The sequence below is a fragment of the Manis pentadactyla genome, chromosome 5 (genome assembly GCF_030020395.1).
Source record: "Manis pentadactyla isolate mManPen7 chromosome 5, mManPen7.hap1, whole genome shotgun sequence".
Taxonomy (NCBI): domain Eukaryota; kingdom Metazoa; phylum Chordata; class Mammalia; order Pholidota; family Manidae; genus Manis; species Manis pentadactyla.
Window position 1 is genome coordinate 158,881,001 of NC_080023.1, and position 25,828 is coordinate 158,906,828.

At 50.6% G+C, this 25,828-nt stretch overlaps 1 protein-coding gene across 2 annotated transcripts in view; it reads right to left on the reverse strand.

Annotated features, from left to right (window-relative positions):
* Positions 1-25,247, reverse strand: part of KIAA1755 (KIAA1755 ortholog) — a 37,943-nt gene extending 12,696 nt beyond the window's left edge. The window contains exons 1-8 of one of the 2 annotated variants that reach the window (XM_036902304.2): positions 25,165-25,247; positions 14,289-14,486; positions 9,369-10,701; positions 8,696-8,893; positions 6,172-6,295; positions 3,497-3,590; positions 2,586-2,672; positions 1,186-1,302 (exon numbers count right to left, since the gene is read on the reverse strand). In XM_036902304.2, the coding sequence (XP_036758199.2) occupies positions 1,186-1,302; positions 2,586-2,672; positions 3,497-3,590; positions 6,172-6,295; positions 8,696-8,893; positions 9,369-10,701; positions 14,289-14,486; positions 25,165-25,170 (2,157 nt within the window). In that variant the 5' untranslated portion in view covers positions 25,171-25,247. Of the gene's footprint in view, positions 1-1,185; positions 1,303-2,585; positions 2,673-3,496; positions 3,591-6,171; positions 6,296-8,695; positions 8,894-9,368; positions 10,702-14,288; positions 14,487-24,437; positions 25,069-25,164 lie in introns of those variants that run through there. The other variant, XM_036902305.2, reaches the window with a different exon arrangement.
* Positions 25,248-25,828: the final 581 nt, after the last annotated feature.

Sequence of the window (25,828 nt, forward strand, 5' to 3'; positions counted from 1 at the left end):
TTCATTTGTGCAGGGCACTTAGAATAGCACCCAGCACACAGTATTGGTCATCATCATTGCCAGTTTTATATTCTGGGTCTGTTGGTAAGATTTCATTTAAAGGGAAGGTTTTAAAATGAAAATACAGTTCAAAAGCCACTGGATTAATTGGAGGCCTCTGCAGAGGAGAACTGGGGTCCTGAGGGACAAATGGGAAAGAAGATTTTTCAGTATATACCTTTTGTTCCATTTGAATTTTAACATGCTGCCTACCCAAAGACAGACCCAGTTTTAAAGAGAAGAACCCCTAGACAAAAAGCAAATAAGCAAACCGCTGCCTTAGACTTAGTGTAGCGCAGGGGTTCTCAGCAGGGGTCATGTCCCCCAGGGGACATTGGCAATGTCTGCAGACACATTGGGTCACCATGATTTGTGGGGTGCTCCTGTCAGAGTGGGCAGAGGCCGGGATGGTGCCAGTCATGCTACACTGCATCAAACAGCTCCCAAAAAAGAACTCTCGGCCCCAATGTGAAGAGTGCTGGTTAGACAGAGTCCTGGACCCTCATTTAAGGGCACTGGTTTTGCTGTTGTTAAAGCCCATAATCTTTTGGGGCCATCGTGCAAGTCCCCCGTCCTGGGTGTCCTCGTGTTAAACTGGGCGTGAAATGCCCCCAGCAGGTTGTGGTGCAGAGACTGGAAGCACACAGGGAAGGAGTCCAGCACTGGCCGTTTCCTTATTTGCTCCTTCTTGCAGGAGGGAGCGCATCTGTCCCCCCCACCAGGCCCTGAGCTCCCCGGGCAGGGTGAGTCCACAGAGCAGAGGACTAAATTTATTTTCATAACACAGACAGAGCTCTTAGCATGTGCCAGACTGTCTTCTAAGCTCCCTACCCACCTTAACTCAATTAATCCTCACAGCAGCCCCATGAGCAGGTACTATTATTGCCTCCTATTTTGCAGTTAGGAAAAGGGTTCCGAGAACATATATAATTTATCCAAGGGCACACAGCAGAGTTGGGATTGGAACCCAGGCAGTCCAGCCCCAGAGCCTGAGCTCTTAATCACTTCACTCTGCACCCTCATTATAAAGGTTTGTTGAATGACTGTTTTTGAACCTGACAGGGTCAACGGATTTATTGAGCAGGAGGGTGAAGGGAGGAAGAGAAAGAGTGAGGGTATGGGGCCAAAGGCTATGATGGTAGACACCTGGAAGAATTGCACCCACTCGCTGTGGCAGTAGGGGAAGGGGCCTTCCAGGGCTGTGGGCAGCTGGCTGGGGTCCACATGGTCGCTGAGGGCCTTCAGTGATGTCAGCACTTCTACCTGCACACAAAAAAAGTAAGTCAGGAGGGCCAGGGGACTCAGCGTGGGGACGGACGTTTGAGAAGGTCCTGCCTAGATGCCTGCCCTGGCACCACTCCACCTCCCACAGGTAACACTGGCTCTGGTTTTCAGAGTTGCTTTCTGGGCAAGGGATCTTCTCTGGAAACTCTGACAAATCAAAATTCAGAACCAGACCCTGGGTAAGGAATGTCAAATAAATAGCACTCCAACTTTTACTTTCTAAGCCTGTGTCCAAGGCAGACATCATTAATCAATCACAGCACTTGCTCCCTCTGAGCTGGGCTATTTCCCAGCACAGTTCTCTAGGCAATCATACAGACTGATTGAAACTGACCCTTGTCAAGTAATTTCTTTGTAATTCTTGTACTGTTCCACCAAGGTCTGTCTTCTTTTGGGGGCTAATAAGAAAGGTCACCAAAGCCTGACAGTATCCACTAAGACATGGGAAGGACGGTCTAGGTGGACTGCTTCTCCCAATGAAGTCTGAGGTTTATGCTAGAAACAGCTCCAGATATCTAACCTTGGGACTGGATGTTGTGGTTGTTTTGGACCCATTTGTTATCCCTGGTACTCTAAGTGTGGTCCATGGACCAGCAGGAGCATGTTAGAAATCCCAGGCCCCATCTAGAACTACTTAATCAGAGCCTGCACTTTGATGAAATCTCCAAGTGATTTGTAGGCACATGTCTAGCTCACAATGTATCCCTTTACTAACAGAGGAAGGAGACCTTTAAAATCATTTCCTAAAGCAGAGCAGAGGGCAGCATGTCCACGCTCAGGAACTGTGGTCCATGACACTAATTAAAGGAGCCTCAGGGCTCTTTCCTTGTCAAGTCCTGAATGAACTCAGCATCTGAGTTGAAACTAGGGAGAGAAATATAGGAAGATCAGGGCCACAGTGCAGAAAAGGTACCTCTGCCTCTAGCTTGCATGTGGCCTTGGGCCTCAGTTTCCTCATCTGAAAAGAACAAGGGTTGATTATACGAAGCTTTTCAGGTAGGCTTCAAGCCATATGCAGCTCTCACTCACATGGCAGTGCTCACTAGGAGCTGCTAGGATTACCAGAGAGAAATAATTCTGTGATGATTTGGCAAGGCCTGCCACAGAGGCAGGGCTGGAGAGCTGTAGCATCCAGGCTTGCATTTATTGACCGCTAGATTGCTCAGGGCCTCTCCTAGCTCGTGAATTCTGCAATTCTTCACCCCAGCTCAGCTCAAGCCAACAACTCCTCTCCGCCTCTGTGGATGCTGCCTCCCCCTCACCTGGGTGTCAGGTAATGTCTCCAGCTGGAGAGCAGCCTCCTTCTCCCCCAGGTAGAGCACGGCACGGATGGCGGCCGGGACAAGAGCCTGTCAGAGAGAAGCATTTCAGAGCTGCTCTGTCTGGGCCTTTGCTGAGCCTGCCGCTAAGATGCAAGCAAATGGGCCCCAGAGACAGGGCGGGAGGACCTTTGCATGCTATGTTCGGAGGGTGAGTCAAGAGAGCAGCAGGTCCAAGCTGTGCAGCAAATTTCCTGGATGGCCTGCCCTCCCTGGGCTTCTGTTTCCCCATCTATACAGGGAGGAGAGGATCAGACCAGGAAGCAGGCATGTGCCAAACTTCCATTTCCTCTGCTGCCCGGCTAGTGAGGAATCTCTTCCCTCCTTTCCCATTCAGTCAGTCTAGTCCAACCAGTGTGTTGCAGCCCCGGGTTATAGAGATCGGCTGACGGGTGGACACCTGAGCCAATCGGGGCTCAGGAGAGAAAGAAGCGTTGGCTAGGGACTTTGGGAGAAGAATCTCTCACTCCTTCCTACTGGACTCAAAGGAAAGACCATGAGCAGTTAGAGCTACTGGGAGCCAAACTGCCACCCTGACAGGGGGCCTGGCTGGGAATAGCACCATCCCGGAGCAGGGCCAGAAATGGAGAGGGGGACCGGGTCTTGGTGACAATATTTGGCCCCAGAATCAAGCCATACTTGAAGGTGGATGTAAGTCCTGGACAGTCAAGTTATTTGAACCAATGAACTCCCTTTGTCCTGAAGGCTGATTGCGCGGGTTTTCTGCTAGCTGCAACCAAGAGTCCCTGCCTGAGGGCTCTGGTCCTAGCTCTGAGCTCCCGGGGGCTCCGAATGTCACCAAGCCCCTGGTGCTCCCAAGACTTCCTGGCTGAGGCTTTCCACCTCCCACTCACCTGGGTAGCCTGCAGGGCACTGACCAGACCAGGGTGCGCGGGCTGTTTCCTGGCATCAATCACCACCACCAGCCCCTTGGCTTTATCTTCAGGCCTGTGGGTGGTAAACAGAATTGGCAGGCTTGCAGGATGGACTGGGCTGTCCTCGGGGGGAAGCACCTAGTAGAGGAACACTGGCTGCCAGAATCTTTGAATTACTGATGCATACTTTATCCTGCAAGACCACGTTCCAATGCCTACCACCCCCCCGCTTCCAGGAAGCCCTCCACGATTCTTCTCCAGGCAGAGTCCATTGCTCCCTCTCACTGGTGTTTCCACAGTACTTCATAAAGCCCTGTCTTAGAGCCTAATAATCATAAGCGACAAGCAATTGCAGTGGGTGAATTACCCAGCATTCACCCACCCCTTTTGTGTGGGCAGAACTCTTTCTTTGTTAAAAAACCCAGTTCCCTCCAAATAATATGCCTTCCTCCGTGAGAGGCTGGTTTCTGACTGGTTGAAGCCAGTAGTGACTCAATTCCTCTGGCCAATTATGGCTCTAGATAGCAGTCATATGACATATTTCTGACCAATGTGTTGTGAGGGGAAGTTTGCTGGGGTACTTCTGGGAAAGACATTTTCTCTTTTAAAAAGTTCTTACAAAGAGATATAAGGCAGAGACATAGAACATTGAATTTCCTTACTGGTTGAGACAGTTTGAATTGGAATTGGTTACTTGCAGCTGAAACACCCTCACTGGTTTAGGTTCATGCTGCACTTCTCAGTGACTACCTTAGGATGTCCCGGACTGCCAGGACTTGTTGAAATACTGATTCCTCACATACTCGCAACCCTGCAGACATCTGGCCAGCATGTATGGGGCAGGCCAAGGCATGGTTTCAGGTGGCCTTGGCCATTCCAAAGACCAGGCACATTGGGAAAAAATACCCAACTGCCTTCAAGCCTTACAGCCAGTCCAATCATAGATAAAACCACAGGTGGCCGGTGTGGGGCTGGAGTTGTGGCACCGCCATAGTACCTGGCCACCTGGAGAAGTCATTTTATCTTTTTGGGAGTCAGTTTCCCCATCTGTAAATGGGGATAATAATAATAGTATCAGTCTCACAAGGCTGTGGTGAGGACCAATGACTTCATTACTGTGAAGCACTCAGTGACTTCACAGAGCAAGAGGGCTATAAACATCTGCTATTCGTGCTATCCCAGGAGGGGAACTGAGGCACAGGGTAGCGATATGGCAGACAGTGAGAGGCGGTTCTTGGACGTGACAGCAGGTCTGACTTCATGTCCCACACCGTCCCTGCCTCTGGCTATGTGCATGCTGGGAAGTGGTTTGTTTCCACACCTGCCTCTGCCATCAGGCCCGAACAGGTCAGGGTCCGATGTGAGGGGCATTTGGGTCTCTAGCCAGGCCCAGAGCAGATGCCCAGCAAGTCGGTTCAAAGCAAGAGTGGAAAGGCAAGCCCAGCACACCAGGGCCCCTCTCACAGCACACTCCCGGTTCACACGGTGCCCCCCTCCTCTCATGGCCGCACTTGGTCCTCAGAGCCCACTCGGTCATGCCCTTTCCTCTGGTGAGCTGCACAGAGGGGGCACATTACTGCCCCAAGGCCACACAGCAAGTTGGTGAGATTCCAGAGCTCCGTCCACCGCACTGGCCATTTCTCAGTACGGAAAGGGGGTCCCATGTCCCCTGAAGCCAGAAAAGCCACTCCACCTTGGGTAAGAGGAAGAAAAATCTCAGTGGCCAGCAGGTGGCAGCGATGGCTCCTGTGGGGTGGAGGGTTCCATCAGTCCCTCACCCCCTGCCCCTAGCAGAGGAACCTCGGTTGGGGTCTACAGTCACAGTCTGGGGCAAACACCACATCTGAATATCTGACACCGCCTTGCTGGGCACTGGGACTCAGAGGAAAGAGTGGTGTCTCTTCCCCAGCTAGTCTATCAGGGGGTCCAAATGGTGGTAGGGGTCTGCGGGAGAGTGTCAGCAATCAGCCTGGGTCACTCGTCATTCACTCACTGACTCACTCATTCTTTCTTTCACTCTCTCACTCATTCATTCATTCACTCATTCACCCTTCATTTGTTCAACAAATTTTATAATTCAGATGCCCCCTCAATTATCACCTTCTCGGGGAAGTCCTCCCTGATTTCCAATTGAAATTATTTCCACCACCCTTCTCACTTTGCAAAAAGGGGTTCTCAAAATGCATCCCCTGTCAATGCCATCAGTATCACCAGGAAACTTGCTAGAAAAGCAAATGCTCAGGCCCTACCTACACCAGATCTGAATTAGAAACACTGCAGGGGGCGGGGCGGGGAAGGGGAGGGTCCAGTGATCTGTTTTAACAGTCTTCCAGATGATTCTGATGCACCCTCCAGTTTGAGAATCACTGAGCTACAACATCCCACTGTTTTCTTCACCCCCTAACACTCCTGAGAGTTGCTTGGTCCATAGTTTGTTTCTTGCACAATGTCCGTCTCCTCTACCAGCCCTGGGTACCCCCTGGTGGCAGGGACTAAGTCTGTCCCGCTTTCCCCCCAGCAGTTGTCTTGGGACTGGCTCGGGGAATAGGAGACTGGGTGGAAGGATATGATGTCTCTCCACTGAGTGTCTTGTCCTGGGCTCTGGGCCAAGGGGTTGAGGGGGGATGGAGTGTCCAGCCAGCCCAGTCCCTTACCTGGGGACAGTGCACAGGTAGGACAGCAGCTTGGCGACCTCTGAGGCTGTGCAGCACGGCGCATCCCAGGCCCCCTGGGTGGTTGACACCAGAAGCAGGGGCCGCCCCACCCTGTCCCGACCACCTGGAGGAGAGAGGACAGAGATGAGCTGTGAGCACTTTTGGTGGAGCCCTTTCATGGGAATCTGCTCTACAGCCTCCAGGCTTTTGCCCCTACTGGTCCGTCTGCCTGGAATGCCCTCTCTCTCTCCTGTGAAATCGGAACTCTTAGTCATCCTACAAGACCCAGTTCAAAACCCACTTCCTCAGAAAAGTTGTCCCTGGATCCCTCCTCCATGCAGACTCATATAGCCTCGGAGAGCCCTCCTCTGGATTCGCTCTGTACAAGGTGCCCAGGGAGGCAAAGCTCATAGAATGAGCTTTGGGATCACAGAGACGGGTTCAAGTCCCAGCTCTGCACTGACTCGCTGTGTGTCCTTGGCCAAGTCAGTGTGTCTCTGAGCCTCCGTTTCCTCGTCTGTTAAAGGGCGAGAAAAAAATACTGAAATAATATTAGCTTATTTCAAGGACTAAATGAGACATTCCCTGAGCAGCACAGACATGGCAAGGGCTCAATGAACAGCAGTTGTTACAGGGATCATCTCTGTCCTTGTCTCTGGCCCCTGCATGGGAAGTGTGCAGCCCATGGCCACCAGCTCACTATTTAGTCTTGGAGATTTTCAGCTCTGGGCTCTCCACCGACTGTTTCCTGTGCCAGGAATCAGGGCTGTGTGCCCCATGCTCCCCACAGGGGTCAAGAGTCCAGGGTCCAGGGAGTCAGCACAGCCTGGCTGCACTGAGGGGAAGGGGGAAGGACAGTGGGGAAAAAGAGTCCCAGGCCTCTAGAAACTGGGCCTGTCGCACACCCTGGGCTTGGAGTCCTGTCCTCCAGGGCCACCTCACACAGGGCTGTGCTGCAGTGACTGTCACCATTCCATGTGGCCACAATCCTCTGCAGTGTGTAACTGTGCAAGACCCTCATGGTGTCTTGGACAAATTTAACCACCTTCGTAAGTGCTGCCTTACAGAAGGGCACAACCATCTGGAACATTCTTTCTTCCATGTGTATTTGAAAATTTAACATAATTTAAAAATATGTACATTTATGTGTATATATAACTTTATATCCTCTTGAGATCATGGGTTTGATTTTTCCTAGCATCCATTCATAAATTTCAAAAGGGAAAACATTTTTAGGGGGATAGTATGGGAAATGTAAATATGAACTGTGTATTGAGTTGTATTATAAATTACTCTTATTTCTGTTAGGTACGCTAATGGTATCGTGGTCACTAGGGACAATCTCTTTACAGTTAAGAGACACATGCAGATGTATTTAGGGGTAAAATATGAAGATCTTTAATTTATGCCAAATGTTAAGATTTTAAAAATCTGAGTAGTGGGTCTGTGAGTGTCCATCATACTATAATCTCTTCTTTTTTGTAAGTTTGAACTTTTTCATAATAGAAAGTCAAAAAACATGAAATAATTAACCATGAAAAACTACCTAATTTGCAAAGTTGGAGATGTTTGTCCTTGTTCTTCTGAGATTTCTCACAGCCATTGGGTTTCCCTCAAGTTGGGACATACTGCATCATATCCCTGGACCCATTTTATTGATAAGGAACCTGAGGAATTGTGGGGAGCAGCTTCCCAGTCTCCCACAGACCCAGGTCTCTCACCTACCGGTGTGGGTGGGGATCACGCTTGATTCAGCCCTTGACCCTGGGCCACATCAAGAGAAGAGCTTTTATCTGGCTGCAAACCTGATGACTGAGCTCAACCATAGCTCCAGGGGTGCTGCTCCCCTGAGGGTTCCTGGCTCCTCATGGCCTCGAGGGCAAAATGCAAGCTTGCTTCTGGACCTGGCACTTAAGCCTCTGCAGGATCTGCATGCGCTTGCAGCCCTATTTCAGACACTTTGTGCTGTGGGCTGTATTGTGCCTCACTAGCCCAAATTCCTTTGTTGAAGTCCTAACCCTCAGTACCTCAGAATGTGACTGTATTTGGAGACAGGATCATTAAAGAGGTATTTAAGTTAAAAGGTCATGAGGGTGGACCATAATCCAACATGATGGTGTCCTTATAAGAGGAAGGAATTTGGACACAGACACACGGAGGGAAGACTGTGTGAGACACGTGGAGAAGGCAGCCACCTACATGCCAAGGAGAGAAGCCTCAGAAAACCAGCCCACAAGACAACTTGATGTTGGGCTTCTAGTCCCCGGAACTGTGAGAAACAAACTTCTGTTGTTTAAGCCCCCCAGTCTGCGGTACTCTGCTGTGGTGGTCCCAGCAAACTAATATCCTGTCTCCCCATGTCACCTATGGCCCAGCCAGGATGGGCCCCCCAGGACTTTCCCTGTCTCCTCCACACCCACCTGCATCTGAGGATGCTCAGGGACCTCCCACCCTCACCCCCAGCTCCCCACCCTTCACAGCCACCTGCCCCAGCCCCTCCCCCTCCCCCACCACCCCTGGGGACCTGGCAAGCACGCTATTCCTGAGTGGAAGATGTCCACCCTCAGAGCCCCAATCCTGGGTTCTGGCCCTGGGGGCTCCTCATCCAGAGTGGGGCCTCTTTCTGGAGGGCTCATAGGTGGTTCTGGGAAGCCAGCATTTTCCCCGGTCAGTGGGCCCGAGTCAGCAGTGAGGCCAGATGTTTTGGTCTGAATCTTTCCAGCTGTGGAAAAGCAACAACAAGAAAAGGGGTATTAAGCAAAGATGGATTTTCCTAGGGCAGATATTTTCTTTCACCTCTGGCAAATAATAATAACTTACAACTTCTGAGCTCCTGCTATGTGGCAGGCATTGTGCTAAGCTCCTTATTTCTGGTATGTCTCTGAACCTCCAAACAGCTCTATGAGTCATTTGAGACCCCATGGCGCAGAGGCGGGGGACCCTGCACTTAAAGAGGCTATGTCCTCTTTAAGTGTGTGCTGAGTAGCTGGGGTGTGGACCCAGCCGTCTTAACACAGTCATGGCACCTTGCTCAGTTCCGGTGAGACATCAAGCCTCTTGACATGCCACCCTGTGCACTAAACCCCAGAGACCGAGCAGCTCGGGTGAGTCTCTGTCCCTGAGAGCCTGTGCCACCTTGTCACCCAGTCACATCAGAGGCCAGTTCCCTTGTCCAGCTGAGCGAGTGGGCACCTTACCTTTCCCCAAGGGCTTGGCTCTGCTGGGTTTGGGAGAGTAAAGCGAGCACAGGCCTTTCCAAGGCCTGCCATGCTGGAGTGAGGCTTTCTCTGGAGGCATGGGGGCTCGCTGCTGCCCTTTCAAGAATGAGAATTTGAGACCAGGAGTGGGCGATCTGGAAGGGGGGGTGTTTTGACCAGAGAGAGTCACAGGCTTGGGAAGCCTCCTGTTCCTGTATTTGGCCCTCTCTCTCTCCCTGGTGTCAGGGGTGGGAGCAGCATCAGAAGCTGAGCCCGGGCAGGGACAGGGTGCTTGCCCCGGTCCAGGCCTGGGCTGGACCATATTCTCTGGGGTTTCCAGAGGTCCCTGCATCTTGGAGGCAGACAGCTCATCTGAAATGTTTGTCCCAAGGCCAGAGGTACAGGGCGGTGGGTGCTCAAGGACATCAAGGTAGGGTTCTTGGGGCTGGCTTTTTGAGTCATGGGTGGGAGCTTTGTGGTTGACTTTTCTCCCCAAGCCCAGAAAGCATGGCTCCTCCTCTGAACTTGCTGGCTTTGCACAAGTCCATTTTTCCAAGGAAGGTCCCCCACTGGCCCCCGAAAGAGGCAGCATTCTTTGAGAGAGAAGCATTTCCTTAGTTCTGGATAACTCCTCCAGTGCCCCAAAACGGCACCCACTGGATGCGACCACCTCCCTACTGGGAGGTCCTCCTCTGCTCTCTTGGGAAAAGTCCAGGAGAGCCACATAGTCTCCCTCCAAGTCCTTGCTGGCCACATCGTTCATCCCAGGCCTGGCTTGCTCCACTTTGATGAGTCCTGGGTACTTGTTCCCACATTTCCTGCCATTCCTCTTGGTCAGCCTCTTGGCAAGGAGCACCTGGCTGTCTGGGGACCTGACCTGGAGCAGCTCCTGAGGGCTGCTTGAATTGAGTGCCTCTAATTGAAGGGACTCCCAGGCTGGGGAGAGGACATCCACTGTTAGGGGTCTGTCATCCACAAACTCTGGGCTGGTTATCTTGGTCCAGGGCACAGAGGTGATCCCATCTTCTGAAGCCACCAGGCAGTGTTGTAGGGGACTTCCCTCAAAGTCACTGTTGATGACCTCCAACCATGCTTGAGTGAAAAGGAGAGGGTAGGAGGACACGGCGACAGGCTTTGCGTCCACTGTTCGCAGGTCCAGGGAGAGGCACTTGATTGTGATGCAGACGGACTGCTCCTCCCGGGGCTCAACTTGGAGGTAGAAATCACCCTGGCGCAACAGGAGGGGGTTGAGGGGTGCCAGGTGGACCACGACCTCATCCCCCAGGCACAAGGGCCAGCCCTCATGCAGGAAGAGGCAGTGTGCATACGGGGCCTGCAGAGAGAAGGGGATGGTGTCAGAGGACCCGAAAGACCCTGCCCGTGGGTCGGCCTCCTTCCCTCTCCCAGATGGAATCCAGTAGGTCAGGGATGGGAATGAGGCAAGAGGGTCCTGGGATGCTGCATCTAAGGAGGCCCTACTCTCAGGGTCCCGCAAGTCACACGACCAGGAGAGTGGATGCCTCCTTAAATGCTGCAACTCCCATGCCTCTCTTGCCTCACCCTAGTCCTGGCCCTGACCTTGAAAATACTTGCCAACCTACTGGCTTATGGAAGAAAAGCTCTGAGTGCAGGGCACTAGTTAACAAGTACCTTTCCTGCAAGGATCATCTGGCCTGGCTTGCACCCACCTCTCCTCCACATGTATCCCACTCCAACCTGAGCCTTCCAATTTAAAACCAGGAAGACATGGGTTCCACCGTCTGAATGGCTAATGTGTACAAATTACATAACTGCTTTGAGCCTCAGCTTCTCTATCTCCAAATAGGAATAACAATGTGTAGCACTATGAGGATTAAATGAGATGCTATATATGTATATGCAAAACACCACCACCACAATGCCTGGCATACACTAAGTGGACGTTCAATAATAATGAATTCTGTCTCTCTCTGACATTTACCCTTTGACAGATTGTGGGGATTTTTGATTAAAAAATAAAAAGGTCACTTACTGCTATTATACCATTTTCTAATGGTTAAGTAGGCAGACTACAGAGTGAAATAGAAACTATACTGAGGGAGAAGTCAGAAGATCTGGACCCTGCCACTAACTTCCTGGTGGACGACCTTGAGAAAGTCACTCCACTATTCTGGACTTGAATGTTTATTATCTAACTGGTTATTATTTACTTATGTATTTCCCATCACTGGGCAACAACATGGCAGATGAGGCAAAGCTTAAAAAAAATTATTTTCAAAAGAAGGTGCTGGCAACTCTCTGTATAGGTCGACACGGCAAGTCGTCCTGGAGCAAGCCCCACCACAGTGAGAGATGGACGTGATTGATTGCTTAGCTCAGCCTCTCCGCCGGGCTGTGCAGGACCAGTGTTCACGAGTGACCCCAACACATGTGTCAACAGCAGGAATAGCAGCTCCCCTGAACTGCCAACAGGTCTTTCTCCAGCTGCCTTTTGGCAGTCCTACTCCCATGAACTGCAGAAGCCCCAGATAATCTCATATCATTTGGGTGTGTGTGGGGGAGACCTCCAGAGAGCGGCATTGAACTTCCTGCCAATTTAGCAGGTGTTTCCTGTAATTATTAATCGAGGAAATAATAAGAACTGACCACACTTGCATCCCCCAACTTGACAAACCAGTTGCTGTCCATTGCACTGTAGACTTGGCTTCCTAGGAGAACCTTCACACCCCTTAACCCCAAGAGTCCAGGTTAGTCCATCCCTTGCATTTAGCCCCCTGCTATTATGATCTTCTTGTTGAATGAGACAGAACAGCCCCGAGGTATTTTGCAAATAGAGATGATCATCTTATGGAAGAGTTGACTCTCACAGATATTTGGTTCTTGCAGATGGAGAAATTCAGAGTTTGGGTGTTATTGTTCCCACTTTACAGATGAGGAAACTGAAGCTCCAAGAGGTGAAAGAACTGGCTTATAGTGACTCAGCTGATAAGCAGCAGAAGCAGGACTTTTGCCTGGACTTTCACATCCTGCCACCTGTGTCTAGCCCTGATCCCCGCTAGACTTCATGAGAGGGTGGCTGGCTGCCTCTGGGGGCTGGTGGTGACAAAGGCAGATTCTGAGGCTGGCACTCATCTCAGAGGGAGAAGGGGGAAAGAGGGCGAGTAACAACCCCCAACTACTGAGCACTTGCTGCGCCAGGCTCTGTGCTGCGTGGCAGGTGCCGTCTCTGTGAGGTAGGTGCTGAGACGATACCGAAGAAAACTGAAGCTCAGAGAGGTGACGTGGATCCCCCACCTTCACTGTGAGGGAGCCTGGATTTGAACGTGGGCACCTGACTCCTGAGGCCCTACTGTTCATTCCATCCCCTGCGCTGTGGTGATACCAATTCACCTACAATTACAATTAAGTTAGAGTCACCCATACTTAAAAATAAAAAAATCAAAAGGCTGTGACCCTTGTCTCCGGGAAAAATGGGAAGGTAACAGCGCACATACAGTCTTAATGGCCAAAAAAAAGGAAGCGAGCAGTTGTGTAGCTTGTCCTGGGGAAGAAATAAAGATGAGGAAAGTTGTGTATGAAATCATATCCGCATGGACATGGGGAAGTTGGCCGCCAATGTTTCTGAGAGTCTTCCTTCTCCTGCAGTTACGACTGATGTGTATGGAGCTGCTGCTATGTGCCCGCCACTGTGCTCAGCACATCACACGAATGATCTGTTTCCTTGCAGTTCTAGCCATCTCGAGTTCTGGCTCCTAAACCAGAACTTTTAGCTGCCACATGCAGTTTTTTTCTACCACTGAAATGATGCACACAGTCCCTACCCTAACTTTTTGTTCCTGATGTCCCGGCAAGCACGAGCAACTCAGGAAAGGTTGGTGGGGTCTATGAACCTCTTGTTGATTCCCGAGGCTGGGGCAGCAGGGGGGATGGGCATTAACTAACAGCAGAACAGGGCACATAGTTGGCAACCCTGTGAAGGGGGTGGTTAGTTCCAGCAGTGGGCATCTGAGGATCTGGCCTCCAAAGGCCTCTCTCCACCCTTTTCTTAAAACAGTCTCCACCCTCTGACCATAGAGGTAGACATGTGATTCAAGCCTGGCCAGTCCTGTATCCCATTCCTCTGGCTGCAGTGATTGGTCCAGGGCTGGATATAAGACCAAAGCCTGGCCAACCAGGATCCTTCCTTGCAATTTGTCTATCTGCAGAGTTCATTTTCCTCTCCAGGGTAGGATTTGATCCCAGAGCTGCCCAGTCCAGCCTCGCAGGAACACATAGCCTGTAAGAATGATGCTGGCAAGCAAGAAGCAGAGACAAGAGACAGAAAGGGTCCTTAACAGTTCAATTGGTGGATCATCTCGAGTCTGAGGCTGGATCACCCTGACCCTGTCTGAGTAAAGATCTGTCATTTACAGCCAATGAGTCTTGCCTAAAACACTTTTCTTTCCACTTTGCCTCAGGAGAGGCCTCCATGAGATCTGGGTTTGAAGGGGTCTCCTGGGAAGAAAGTGAGAGTCCAGAGGCATCAAGGGCTCGAGGGAAGATCTAGAACATTCTCTGCTATTTCCATCGAAGCAGCAGGCTGCCCCACTTCAGCCAAGGCAGGCTGGTGATGCCCATAATGCCAGCCCCAGGTCAGGCTCCCAGGGACAAGGAAACCTACAAGAATGTCTTTTATCCAGACCTTCCTCCCTGCTAATGAAAGGGAAACAGGATTGACTTCTAGATGTCAGAGAGTAAAGGGCCACGTGGACTTCCTGCTCCATTGGGTGGGAATGGCTAATGTCTCCCTTTGGGAGAGCAATGATACCTGGAAAACCATCCCACACCCTCAGTTCTTGCTCTGAGACAAGATGAACAACAGCCCACTTCTTTCCTTGTTCAGCACCAGCCCTGCGGCTTCTGGGAGAGCTTGTCCCCGGCCCCGTGTCCCTTCCAACTTACACAGGCTGCTTCCCGAACTTGTTCACACAAGCGCTTGGCAGGTATCAGGAAATCCAGGAGGAAGCTCAGCCCATCCCCCCGGAAGTCAGAATCCAGGAGACGGAACACCTGCCCCAGGATGGTGGGCGCAGTGGCCTCAAAAGGGGGATATAGGCCTGCCAAGGCATGCTGGATGGCTGCGTCCAGAGATGGGGGGTCCTGCGGGGGATAGGAGGAGAGGATGAAAAGGATAGTAGCAGTAATAATAAGGGTAGAGGCCACTTCCCATGACCTTCCAGGCCCCATATGACTAAGGCCCGAATGAACTCTGTGACTTCCTCTCCCACCCACTCCCCCTGCTACACCGGCCTCTTTTCTGTTCCTCAAACACACCAGGCACCATCTCATATCAGGGCCTTTGCACTGGCTATTCCTCTGCCTAGAATACTCTTCCTCAAGACATGCTTATTTCCTCACTTCCTACAGATCTTTCCTCAAATGCCATCCACTGGTCCAAGGTGGAATGGAGGAATGGGGGGAGGGAGGCATTCAGGTCAGGGGGCAGAGGGAAAGGAGAGGTTGCATCCCTAAATCCCACCATCTGCAGACCTGCAGCTTGAAGCTGAGCCATCAGAGAAGCCCAACCTGGATCAGACAAGCCCCAGGCTACATTCAGGCATGTAAGTAATAATAGGTAACTGCTGTTTTTTACCACCGAGTTTTGGGGTGGTTTGTACACAGCAATAACTAATTGGTATCAGTTGATATATGAGCTCCAGACGCCTATATCCAGCTGCCCCATGGATGCCTCCCTTAGATGTCCATCAGGCACAGACCATCAACACATCAAACCCAACTCAACACCTTCCTAAACCTACTCCTCCTCTCGTGTCCCTGCCTCAGTGTTGGCACCACCATCCAGCCAGACTCCTAGGCCAGAAATCTGCTCATCACCCTGGCCCTCCTCCTGCCTTCCCTCAGCCATGTCCCATATGGTCTTCTGGCCTTCCACAGCTCACCAACTACTTGCTCTGCTCTGCCCCTACCTTCATCCAGGCCTCCATCATCTCTTCCGGTGAATCACCTCCTCACTGGTTTACAACCCCCAGTCGGCCTCTCTTCCAGCCACTCTACCACGAACACAGAGTGGTCTTTCTCAAATGCAAAACCGACCTCATCAGTCTTCTGCTCAAAACCCTCAAAGGCTCTCCCCACCTTCAGGAAAGCCTCCAGCCTCCAGGCATTCAAAGCCTCATGGTCTCACCACTGGGCACCTCTCCGGCCTCACCCCAGCCCCATGACGTCTCTAGTGCTTCCGTCACAATGATACGTGCATTCTTTCTCTTGCCTCAGGGGCCTTTGCACATGTTCCTGGGAATGCCTTCCACTATCAATCCCTCTTCACCTGGCTGAGCCCTTCTCATTCTTCAAGGCTCAGGTCAGCCCTCAAATCTTCCAGAAGGATTTCTCTGGCCCACCTCTACCACCCCAGATGGGTCGGTCGTACCCTTTTCTGGGCTTGGATGGTGCCCTATCAAAGTCCTTCCCACACTGACTGCTCTCTCCCTCAGTGGACTCCAGGCTCCCTGAGGACAGGATGGTAAACACAGTAATGGCCCCAAAGATGCCATGCCCTAATCTTGAATCTGTGAATATGTTACCTCACATAGCCAAGAGGAATCAATGTTGTAGATGGAATAAATGTTGCTAATTAGCTGGCCCTAAAATAGGGAGATTATTCTGGATGATCCAGGTGGATCCAAATCACCAGGGCCCCCAAAAGTAGAAGAGGGTGCAGAAGGGCGAGAGTCAGGATCAGAGGTGCGATGATGCTTCAAAATATTTTTAGAGGAAGAGCTGAGGAATGTGGGTGGCTCCTATAAGCTGGAAAAATCAAGCTAACAGATTCTCCCATTGAGTCTCCAGAAAGGAATTCAGTCTGTCAACACCTTGATTTGAGCCCAGTGAGACTCATCTTGGACTTCTGATCTATAGGACTGCAAGATAATACATTCATGTTGCTTTAAGCTACTAGTGTGTGAGTGATCATCTGTTTCAGCAACAATAGAGACAAATATAACAGGCACTGGCTCCTATTGCTCTAGGGTCCTCAGTACCCAGCACCAAAATAGGTGCTCAGTAAATGTCATGCGAGGATAAACCAGATGCCCCCTGTTCGAGCCATGATTAAAACAGGCCAGAATCCATGGGTTATGGTTTTCAACTCTTAAAACGTCTAATCGGAGCCATTCTCATTGCCCCAGAGTGGTTGCAGGCTCAGGGTCCATCTGCCTCTGAATGGTGAAGGAAGATGAGAATAAATCAGAATCCAACATGAAGGGAGCTTGCTTACGACAAAAAAAAAAAAAAAGTCATTTTTATAAACGAGGCCTCTGGAGACAGGGAAATAAAACAGGGGCTTTGAGGAAAAGGAAGATGGCATTTCTCCACCCCAGCAAGAGTCCAGGAGGCTGTAAAGCAGGGATGCTAGCCCAGGGCATTTAGACAGGTGTCAGTGTCGCCTCTGTGCTGCCTCTGTGTCCCCATTACCCACACAGTGCTGGACACAGGTAGCCCATCACTGTTTGTAGAAGGAATGAGTGAATGTCTACAGCCTCCATTCTGAAGGAGAGAGGTGTTCTGTGACTGACATGGCAGTGAGCTCAGAGGGGACAGTGTCCTGAACGTACTTGGCACTGAAAGGACACATGCCCAGGAGGGGCTATTTTCACCAGTGCGGGGGGAATCTTCAGTTTGGCAGAACAAGAAAAGGTTCATCTGGCCTGGTAACCTCTTCCAATGCTCCCAGTAAACAAGGCCAAACCCCAATAGTTACCCCTCCCTCCAATCCTGAGGACAGCAGTGGGAACAAGGAGAGTCAGAGGACCCCACCTGACATCCTTGGACAGACACACTGAGCCAGTTAGGCCTGCAGTCCTCCCCTGCCTCAGGCCCTCCTCACCCCACCCAGCCTCTCCTGGGTCCACTTGGCTGTGCTGCCTCAAGTAGGGGCCTTCCCTCTCTGGGCCTCTTTTCTCATGTGCACATTGTATCAGGCTAGGTTTAATTCATTTTGTTTTTGGAAATTTAATCATCTGCTATCATCTTCATGAATTCTGGCATATCTGAGTACCATTTGTATGATCAGCATTTCCTGTTTTTATTCGAATCTACTCACTTTTAAAAAATCATACATAATTGCATTTTAAATGGAGACTTTACGTCACCCTGTAGGTTCAGAGAGTGCAGCCAGACTGCCCGAGTTCAAATTCTGGCTCAACCACTTACTGGTTATATGACCTGGCAAGTTGCTTAACTCTCTCTGCCTCCATTTCCTCATTGGTAAAAATGAAGGTTGTAATTGTACCTGCTTTAAAGACTTGAGCGAGACTGAATGAGGTAATACACGCAGAGACTCTGCATAGGAATAGCCCTTAGAAGGTGCTCCAGCAACTGCCATCACCACTACCTGCATGGCCAGATTACAGTCATTATTATATCACCACTTGAAATGGAAAAATCAGCATCAACTGACATAAATAGAATGGGACTCCCAAAATAAACCAATGAAGCATTGGTGTTTTACATTACTTATATAAATACATTTAACTTACTATATATATATATTTATTATTATAGCTATAGTATATATCTTATATTAGCACATACTTATGTTATTAAATTCTAGAGACATTTGGTCACCTCCTGAAGGCGCAGCAAGTCTTCTCCCTTTCTTCCTTCCAGAGCAAGATCGCCAGGCAAGAAAAAGGTGTTAAAGACATCTTATCACCCAAAGGACGCTTTCTCCCGGGGTCCTCAGAGGATCAGAGAACTCAAAAGGGCTCAGTTCTCTCACCAAACAACTCCACATTATTTAGTTAAAGTCTGTGACAACCTGCGTCCCAACTGCTGTCTGCATTGCAACCTCTGGGAAACAAATGTGTTAAACCATCTTTTCCTTGCTGCGTCTCAGTTTCCCCATCTGTAAATGAGAATTCTGGTTCCTAGCCTGTCTTGCTCAGGTGATTGCTCTGGAGATACACAGAGAAAACAATATAGAAGAACCAGGAAAAATAAAAGACATTGCTGCTATTGCCATTTGTTAATTGTTTTTTTATTTTTATTCCTCCTGTCAGACAAAGCTCCAGACCCAGAAATATGTAGACATTTTCCCCCTCCTCATTCTTTCCCGAATCCACTACCATCATCCCAATAATAACAATAGTTTCCAGGCACCTACTGTGTTCCAGACCCTCTACTCACATTCTCTTACTTAAAGTACCCACCAATCCCAGGGGCAGAGCAGGAACATCCCATTTTGCAGATGAAGAAGCTAAAGTTGACCTTGCCCAAGATCACAGAGAGAAAGAGGCAAAGCCAGGATCCAACCCAGGTCCGGGCCACGCAAGCCCGCCCTCTTCTGTCCCCTGGTGCCTCATCTGCCTCGGGGCCACCAGCAGCCACCAGCCTTGGGGGTGGCTTCCCAGCTGCCTGTCCCGCGATGATATAAGTAGGTCCTAAAGCTGTCTGCCTCTCACAGTCTAATGCTCACAGATGGGATGCCTTTGGCTTTCACCAATGGGCTCAGCTGGCTGCACCCTGTAACCATTTAGGGAGCAGCCAGTAAAAAGGAAAGTTCCAAGTTAATGGGACTCGGAGCTCTTGGCCAGAGCATTACCTGCTACAGGCCTGAACCCCAGCAGCGCCTAAGCTGTCCAAGTACTGGGGGAGGCACAGCATAGAGGGACCCAGGAGGCTGCAGAAAGGAAAGCTGGCCACTCTCCACTCAAAATCAACCAGCAGCCCAGCCCAGGACCACAGGAACCCAAACACTGGCGGCCAGACGTGGGCCCCTCAAAATGATTTCCATGAAACTTAATCAACGTGTTTCCATTCTTTCCCAGTGAGCACAGCCCAGCTGGGCCTTTAACTGTTCCTCAGCAGGAGCCAGCAGGAGACAACGTGAAGCCAGAAAGGAAGAAGGCAAGACAAGCCAGAGCCAGTGTGCGGCCCCCCTGCAACCCAGGGCCCAGCAAAGAAGCCCACCAGGGGAGCTGGAGGAACCTGGCCTGACCCTCTGCGCTGACACGGGGAACCTGTATGGGGCTGAAGGCCCCAGAGAAGGGTCTGTTCCCAGCAGTCCTCAGCACAGGAGGAGTGGGGAATAAGGGTGCATATATACTGGTTTCAATGTCTTTGCAATGAGCCTCTATTATTTTTGTAATCTTTTATCTTTATAAGGTAAAGTAAGCAAATATAAAGTACACAGGTTGATACATTTTCAGCGATGTACAGACGCCTCTCACCACTGCCCAGGTCAGTATATGACACTCATCACCCCAGAAAGAGGCCTCCTCTCAGACAACTTCCTCAGCTCAGGAGTACCTCTTCTGACTACTGGAATTTTTTTAAAGAAAAATTCCCATAAAGTATGATCTCTACTGTGTAAAAATGGGTGTATGCCAAGAGGCCATGAAGTAAAGTGTTAATTGCAGTTACCCTGAGGGCTGTGAGGGGCAGGGGGCTTATAAGGCACTGTTTTAATTTTCTTTATAGTTTGCTGGATTTTCCAAACATTCTGTATCCAGCTTGTATAGCTTTTATAATCTGGGGGGAGAGAGAGTGAATAAAAGTGTGATTGTGTGTGTTTTTAAGGCTGGTTCCCTTTTTAAATGGTCTCACCAGATGTTGTTAGTTGGGCCTTCTAAGATGTGGGCTGAACTCTTAAAGGTCCAGACTTATCCATTTATTCCAACAGGCAAAGATCCTCTGTATCACTCAGCACTGGCACCTCCTAGCTTGGGAAGAGAAAGGATGGAGAAAAGCTGAGGTAGGCAGCGTCCCAGAGCTACACCATCAACGCCTGCTCTCCTCCAGGACAGAAATGCCCAGGGAAGGTGATATTCCACCCTTGACTCACTGGGTGGCCCTGGCCTCAGTTTCCCCATCTATAAAATAGGGGCATTGGGCTTATGTATCTCCAAGGGCCCTTCTAGCAGGGCCCTTCTAGAATTCAAGCTACACACAGGTTCAGAATGGTCTGGAGGTAGGATGTGGTTTTCAAATGGTATCAGTTAATCTCCAATTGGTGAGAAAGTTTAAAAAGATCTGCCTCTCCATCATCTCCCTACCAAGGCCCAGGGAGCATCTAAACAAGCAGCCATGGGTGCAAATGCCTCCAGGGGCCTCACAGGTGACACGGAAGATAGAAGTTAGCCAAGTGTGAGGAAATAACTACTCTAGTCCCTTGGTGAGTGGCCCCTAACAGTCAGCATCTGGTTGGGGAAGCAATAGGGAGTAGTGGGGCCTGAGGCACCTGTCCCATCTCATCAACTCCTGCTGACTGTTGCCCAGCATTACCGGATCTATTGCTATATTGGTAAAACCTCCCAACACTTTCAAGGTTGGTGAAACCAAATACATCTGTGAGCCAGATACATCCCAGGGGGTTATCAGGTTGTAGCTACTGGACTCAACTACCTGGGGCACTCCTGAACTTCTCCAGTGGATATTCTAAAACCAGAGTACTGTTGCTCTGACTGCCAGGAAGTTGTTGCTCACGTTCAACTAAACTTCTCCTGCTTTAAATCCTTTTTATTTTTGTGTGGGTGGAGGTATGACTGAGCATTGGCTCCTTAAAAAAAAAAAAAACCTTTCAGAAACTGGAAAAACAGCCCAGATGAAGTGAACTGAGAAGCAAGTGGGCATTAGACAACCCACGTTCAAGTCCAGCTCAGTGTGACCTTGAGCGAGTCATGTCACCTCTCTGGGCCTTAGTTTTGTGTTTGTCTTTTTCTCTCCCTGTCCCTTTTGCCTTTGCTTTGGGGTTTACCATCTTCCATCCAAACCACATAATGATAATGATTATAACTAGAGTTCTTTTGTCTGAGCAAAGCTTCTGAGGATTACAGTCAGAATCATAAGCACTTTCCCTACATTATTTTATTTAATCTCCCCAACAATCCTATAGGATGGGTATTTTTGTTCCCATTTTACAGGTTAAGAAGCTGAGCTCAAGGTTCTACCACCAGAAAATGGCAGAGCTGGGGTACAAACCTACACACATAACTACCAGCTCTCCTGCTCCTTCCCCAGGCCCCCTGCCACCAGGCCAGGCTCTCCTTTGGCCACTACAATGGCCTTCCTAACACAGAGATCTGATAGTGACCCTCCACTGCTCAACAGTCTCAAGTAGCTCCCCACTGCCATAGCAACTTAGCTTCGCATGTGTCTTTTTGTCAATTTGTTCCCAACTTAAATAAAGTTATTTTTATTATCATGTGTTCCTGCTGCTTAAATCACTTTCTAACACTTAATAAGACAAATAAAAAACGTTCGCTTAAGTGCCATCTGAAGTCTCCCCTCCTAGGACAAAGGTGGGTGCCACACTTTGGGAAACACTGCCTGAACTCACATTGCACCCCTCCCTGGACTGGTGAGCGCCTTCCCACCCTCAGAGCCCTGATCACCTGGCATCTCTCCCCTTTTCATGACACATGTGCTTCCCAGCAAAGGGAAGGACTCCCACGGCCCATCACCCATCCCAGAAATCTCACTGAGCAGCCATGCCTTCCCTCGTGCACTGCAAGCCCCCAGCAGGGACCAGCACTTACTCATCTCTACACACAAGACCTGGCACCCAGTTGGAGCTTTAGGGGACTGTCATGAAATAGGTACTTTGGCAATGTGGAATGAATTGATGTGGATTCAACCAGCTTTTCTCAAAGATGGAAAGGGATTAACAGGTGGCCCATGAAACAATTTGGCGAAGACATGAATGTGACATGAAGTCACAGTAAGAAAGTTACTCCAACTCTCTCCCAGTCCTGATGACACCAAAGAGAAAGTCCCAGTTCAGTGCCAGTATATATTAAACACCTTTCAGACACTTCTTCATTATGCCTTTTAACAAAAAGGAAGAAGTCCTTGGGCTTGGAATTGTCCACAGCCAATTTCATCCAGCCAGAACTTACTAACATGAATCTGCCTTTGTTGTATATATTTTTACAGTTACTTTCTATTTGTGACTAATGGATACTGATTTTTCATGGTTGTGATACAGAATTTCCTCTTTAAACATATTTTTAAGTTTATAAAGTTGATTTAAAGAAAAATAAAGCTAGTAATAAGTAGTAGATTTTATTATTTCCTTATAAAATCTTATCTAGTTAAGTGGATATGTAATTGTTACAATGATACTAAAATTTTGAGAATGTGGAACTGGATAAACCCTAAGCCCCTCTGCCATAAGGTGCTCTGACACTGGGCTGCCCCAGGACTCTAAGCAACCATTAATCAAGTCTTCCTACAAAAATTACAACTGTGATGGGTGCCATGAACGAGAGATTTATGGCATGCTACAGTGGGAGTAGGGGAGAGTGGGAAAGGCTTTGCTGAGGAGGTGACATTTGGGTGGATAGGAATTGATTAGGTGAAGGGACTCCACCCAGCAGGAACAGCATGTGCAAATGCCCTGTGGCAGGAAGAAGCATGAAACATAAGAGGCTCTGAACCAAGGTCAGAGTGGCTAGAGTACAGAGGTAAGGCCAGAGGGGCAGTCATGAAACAACCATTAATAATAATTCAGGCTGGCGAAAATCTGTCCATCATTTCTACTCAGGAAAGAATTGCTCAATTCAGCTCAACTTTTGCAAGGAGCCACCCAGTGCCCGACTCTTGATCTGAGCGCCTGGGGTTTGGTAAGGAGTTTGTGGATTCTAAAACCAACAACTGCTTAGGTCCAATACCAGGGAAGGTTTGGCAAACACTTCGTGCAGGTTGTGGCTCTGGGGTGGTCATGACAGTTGAGTGCAGGTTCAGAATTTAGGCTGTCCTGACTCCCACTTCCTAGCAAGGTGAACTCAGGCAGCCCTTAAGCTCCCAGAGCCTCGGGTCTCCATCTGGGGGTGGGAGTGGTGCGGGGGAGATACCAACAGGTCTACTCTTAGAGTCAGTGTAAGTTAAACGAGCTCCCGCATGCTAAGTGAATAACTGTTAGCTCACAGTAGTTATTGTCAAACAGCTCCAAGAGCAACATGTGTGTACACCTGCTGGTATGCGGATTTAGAGCCTAAATTTTGCAGTATGTCTGTGTGTATGTGCAGATGTATGACCATATTTTAGCAGTATGGGAAAGCAGGTGGATAAGGCATGTATGTGACAGGGCATGTGTGTTCTGCTGTGTAATGGGAACACGCTTTGGTGTGTGTGTGTGTGAACGTGTCTGTGTGTGTGTGTGTGTGTGTGTGTGTGTGTGTGTGAACGTGTCTTCTGTGCATGGATGTGCCCAAAGTAAGGGCCACACAAACTCAACATGGTTGATCACAGTCGGCAGGTTAAAGCCCTGGCCTGTCCTCACAGCCCTTTTCCAAGCACCCACTGCTCCTGCGAATCCACCCCGGGGCTCCTGGGCTTGTCTGGAGCTCCACTGGGATTCCCTGACAACCGACTCCTTCCTTCTCTGCCCCCAGATACTGGAGCAAACACACAGTCCTCTCCCAGTGCGTCCCAACCTTTCTGAGGTGCCAGCCCAGGAAGCCACAGGCTGGAGATATTGCCCTCCCTGTCCCTTGCCCTTAGGTCCACCTCCCCACCCAATTCCCTTGGGACCACCTCTTGTCAGAACAATGTGCATATGTGACTTTCCTGCCCTGAGTCTAAAACACCCCGCGTTTTGTGAGCAACTCCTTCCTCTCCACCCCACACCCTTAACCCTCCTTGCCCTGCTTAACCCTCCACCCTTACCCCACTGGACTGTGAGGGCACTTTAACTCCCATCTCATCCAAACCCCACACAGGACAATGGGCGTATCCGACCTCCAGCCCCAAGTCTAAAACACAACACCACCCCAAAGTTTGTCCCAGGCCCTGAGGCAGGATTCCAGCTCTGCTCTGGGCTGTGGGATGGGGCTACACCGAAGCTGACAAGTCACCCAGTCTTACTCCATCCACTTCGTGCACGGAGAGGGGACATTGCCAGAGATGGGCTCCTGCACGCCCCTCCGCCACTACCCCTGCTGGGGGGCGGGGGGCAGTTAAGCACAGACCCCTGGCCAGGTACTGAGTGTCGCCTCAGCCTAAATGGTTGGGGTCTGCCCTAGGCGCCTCCTCGAGGGCTTTGCCCACCGAAAGGGGGCAGAGCTAGGTGGTCCAGGCCTTGGCAGGCGTTACCATGGTGACGGGCTGCTCCTGTCCGGGGTGCCAGGAAGGTCGGTCCGCTGGTGTGTCTGTCCTGCAGCCCCCAGCCCCCGCCTAGCACCGGAGCGAGCGGAGCAGGTTGGCCAGGGGCGCCGAACCGGGCCTCATTCCGAGGGGAGGCGGGGGAGACGTGGGGGAGAGAGAGCGGGCGCCGGGGAGCTGGAGAGACGGGCGGAGACCGGGGCCGGAGGCCGGGAGAGTCGAGGCAGAGGCGCGGGCGGCGCGGACCGGCCACCTCCGCGGGGCGGACGCAGGGGCGGGGCGGGGCGGCCTCAGGGCCCGCCCGGGGCGGCGCGGCTCCCGCGTGGGACCCGGCGGCGCGACGGCAGCCCCCGCCCCGCCCGCCGCGGCGCGTGATGAGAACCAGGCGCCCCGCTCCGGCCCGCGGGCGGCGCCGGCTGCCAAGTCCTCGGCCGGCCGCCCTCCGCCCGCCCCTCCGCCGGCAGCACCCACTGTGCAGACCCGCAGAGCGAGGTCCCGCCGCCGCAGACTCAGACCTGAGTCGAGTCCCTTCCTCCTCCACTTCCCACGTGTGGGATTCTTAAGCCTCAGTTTCTCCGTCTGTAAAGTGGGGGTGATGATAACCCTGGTGATGATAACGACTATAATGGTGTTCGAAATGCCTCTTAGACCTGGGGAGGGGAGTAAGCATCTGCCCCAACACTTCCCCCGGGAAGCCCAGCCCACCTACCCCACCCACCCTCATGACGGCCCAATGCACGGCTTAGGGATGAGGGTGGCTGTTTGCCAGTTCTGGTCTTGCTCCTTCCAGATAATGACTAGCTTTGTGACCTTGTCCAGGCCGTCCATTGTTCCTCAGCTTTGGAGCAACACTAGAAAGCAGGTGATCTCTGCTTGGATGGTTCTCGGATTCACCAACTGATTCATCAAATGTTGTGCCAAGCCCTGAGCCAGAACAAGTTGGAGTCTCTGCTCTCAAGTGATATACAATTTGGTGGGGAAGGCTAGAAACAGATAAACAGAAAAAAAAAAAAAAAACAACTAAATGTGGCAACTGCTAAGGAAACAGACACATGTCAACACTGGAAACTAGAAGGGGATCAGCTTAAAGCTGGTGGTCAAGGAGGCGACAGAGAAGCCTCGACAGAGAAGCCTCGATCTAAAAGGGGAAGGAATTAGGTGAAGAATGGGGGTGTGAGGTGTGGGAAGAAACAGAGTTCCTGGCAGAAGGAACAGCCTATGCAAAGGCCCTGGTGTAGTGTTAAGCTTAAAGAAATTGGGAGTAAGTGAAGAACTGCAAAAGGTCAAGTGCAGTAGTCAGGGTTTAAATTCAAAGTCCAAGCCTTATCCACAGCCCACCTCCCACCCCACAAAGGTTAATCAGTATTTTAGCAGAGAGACTG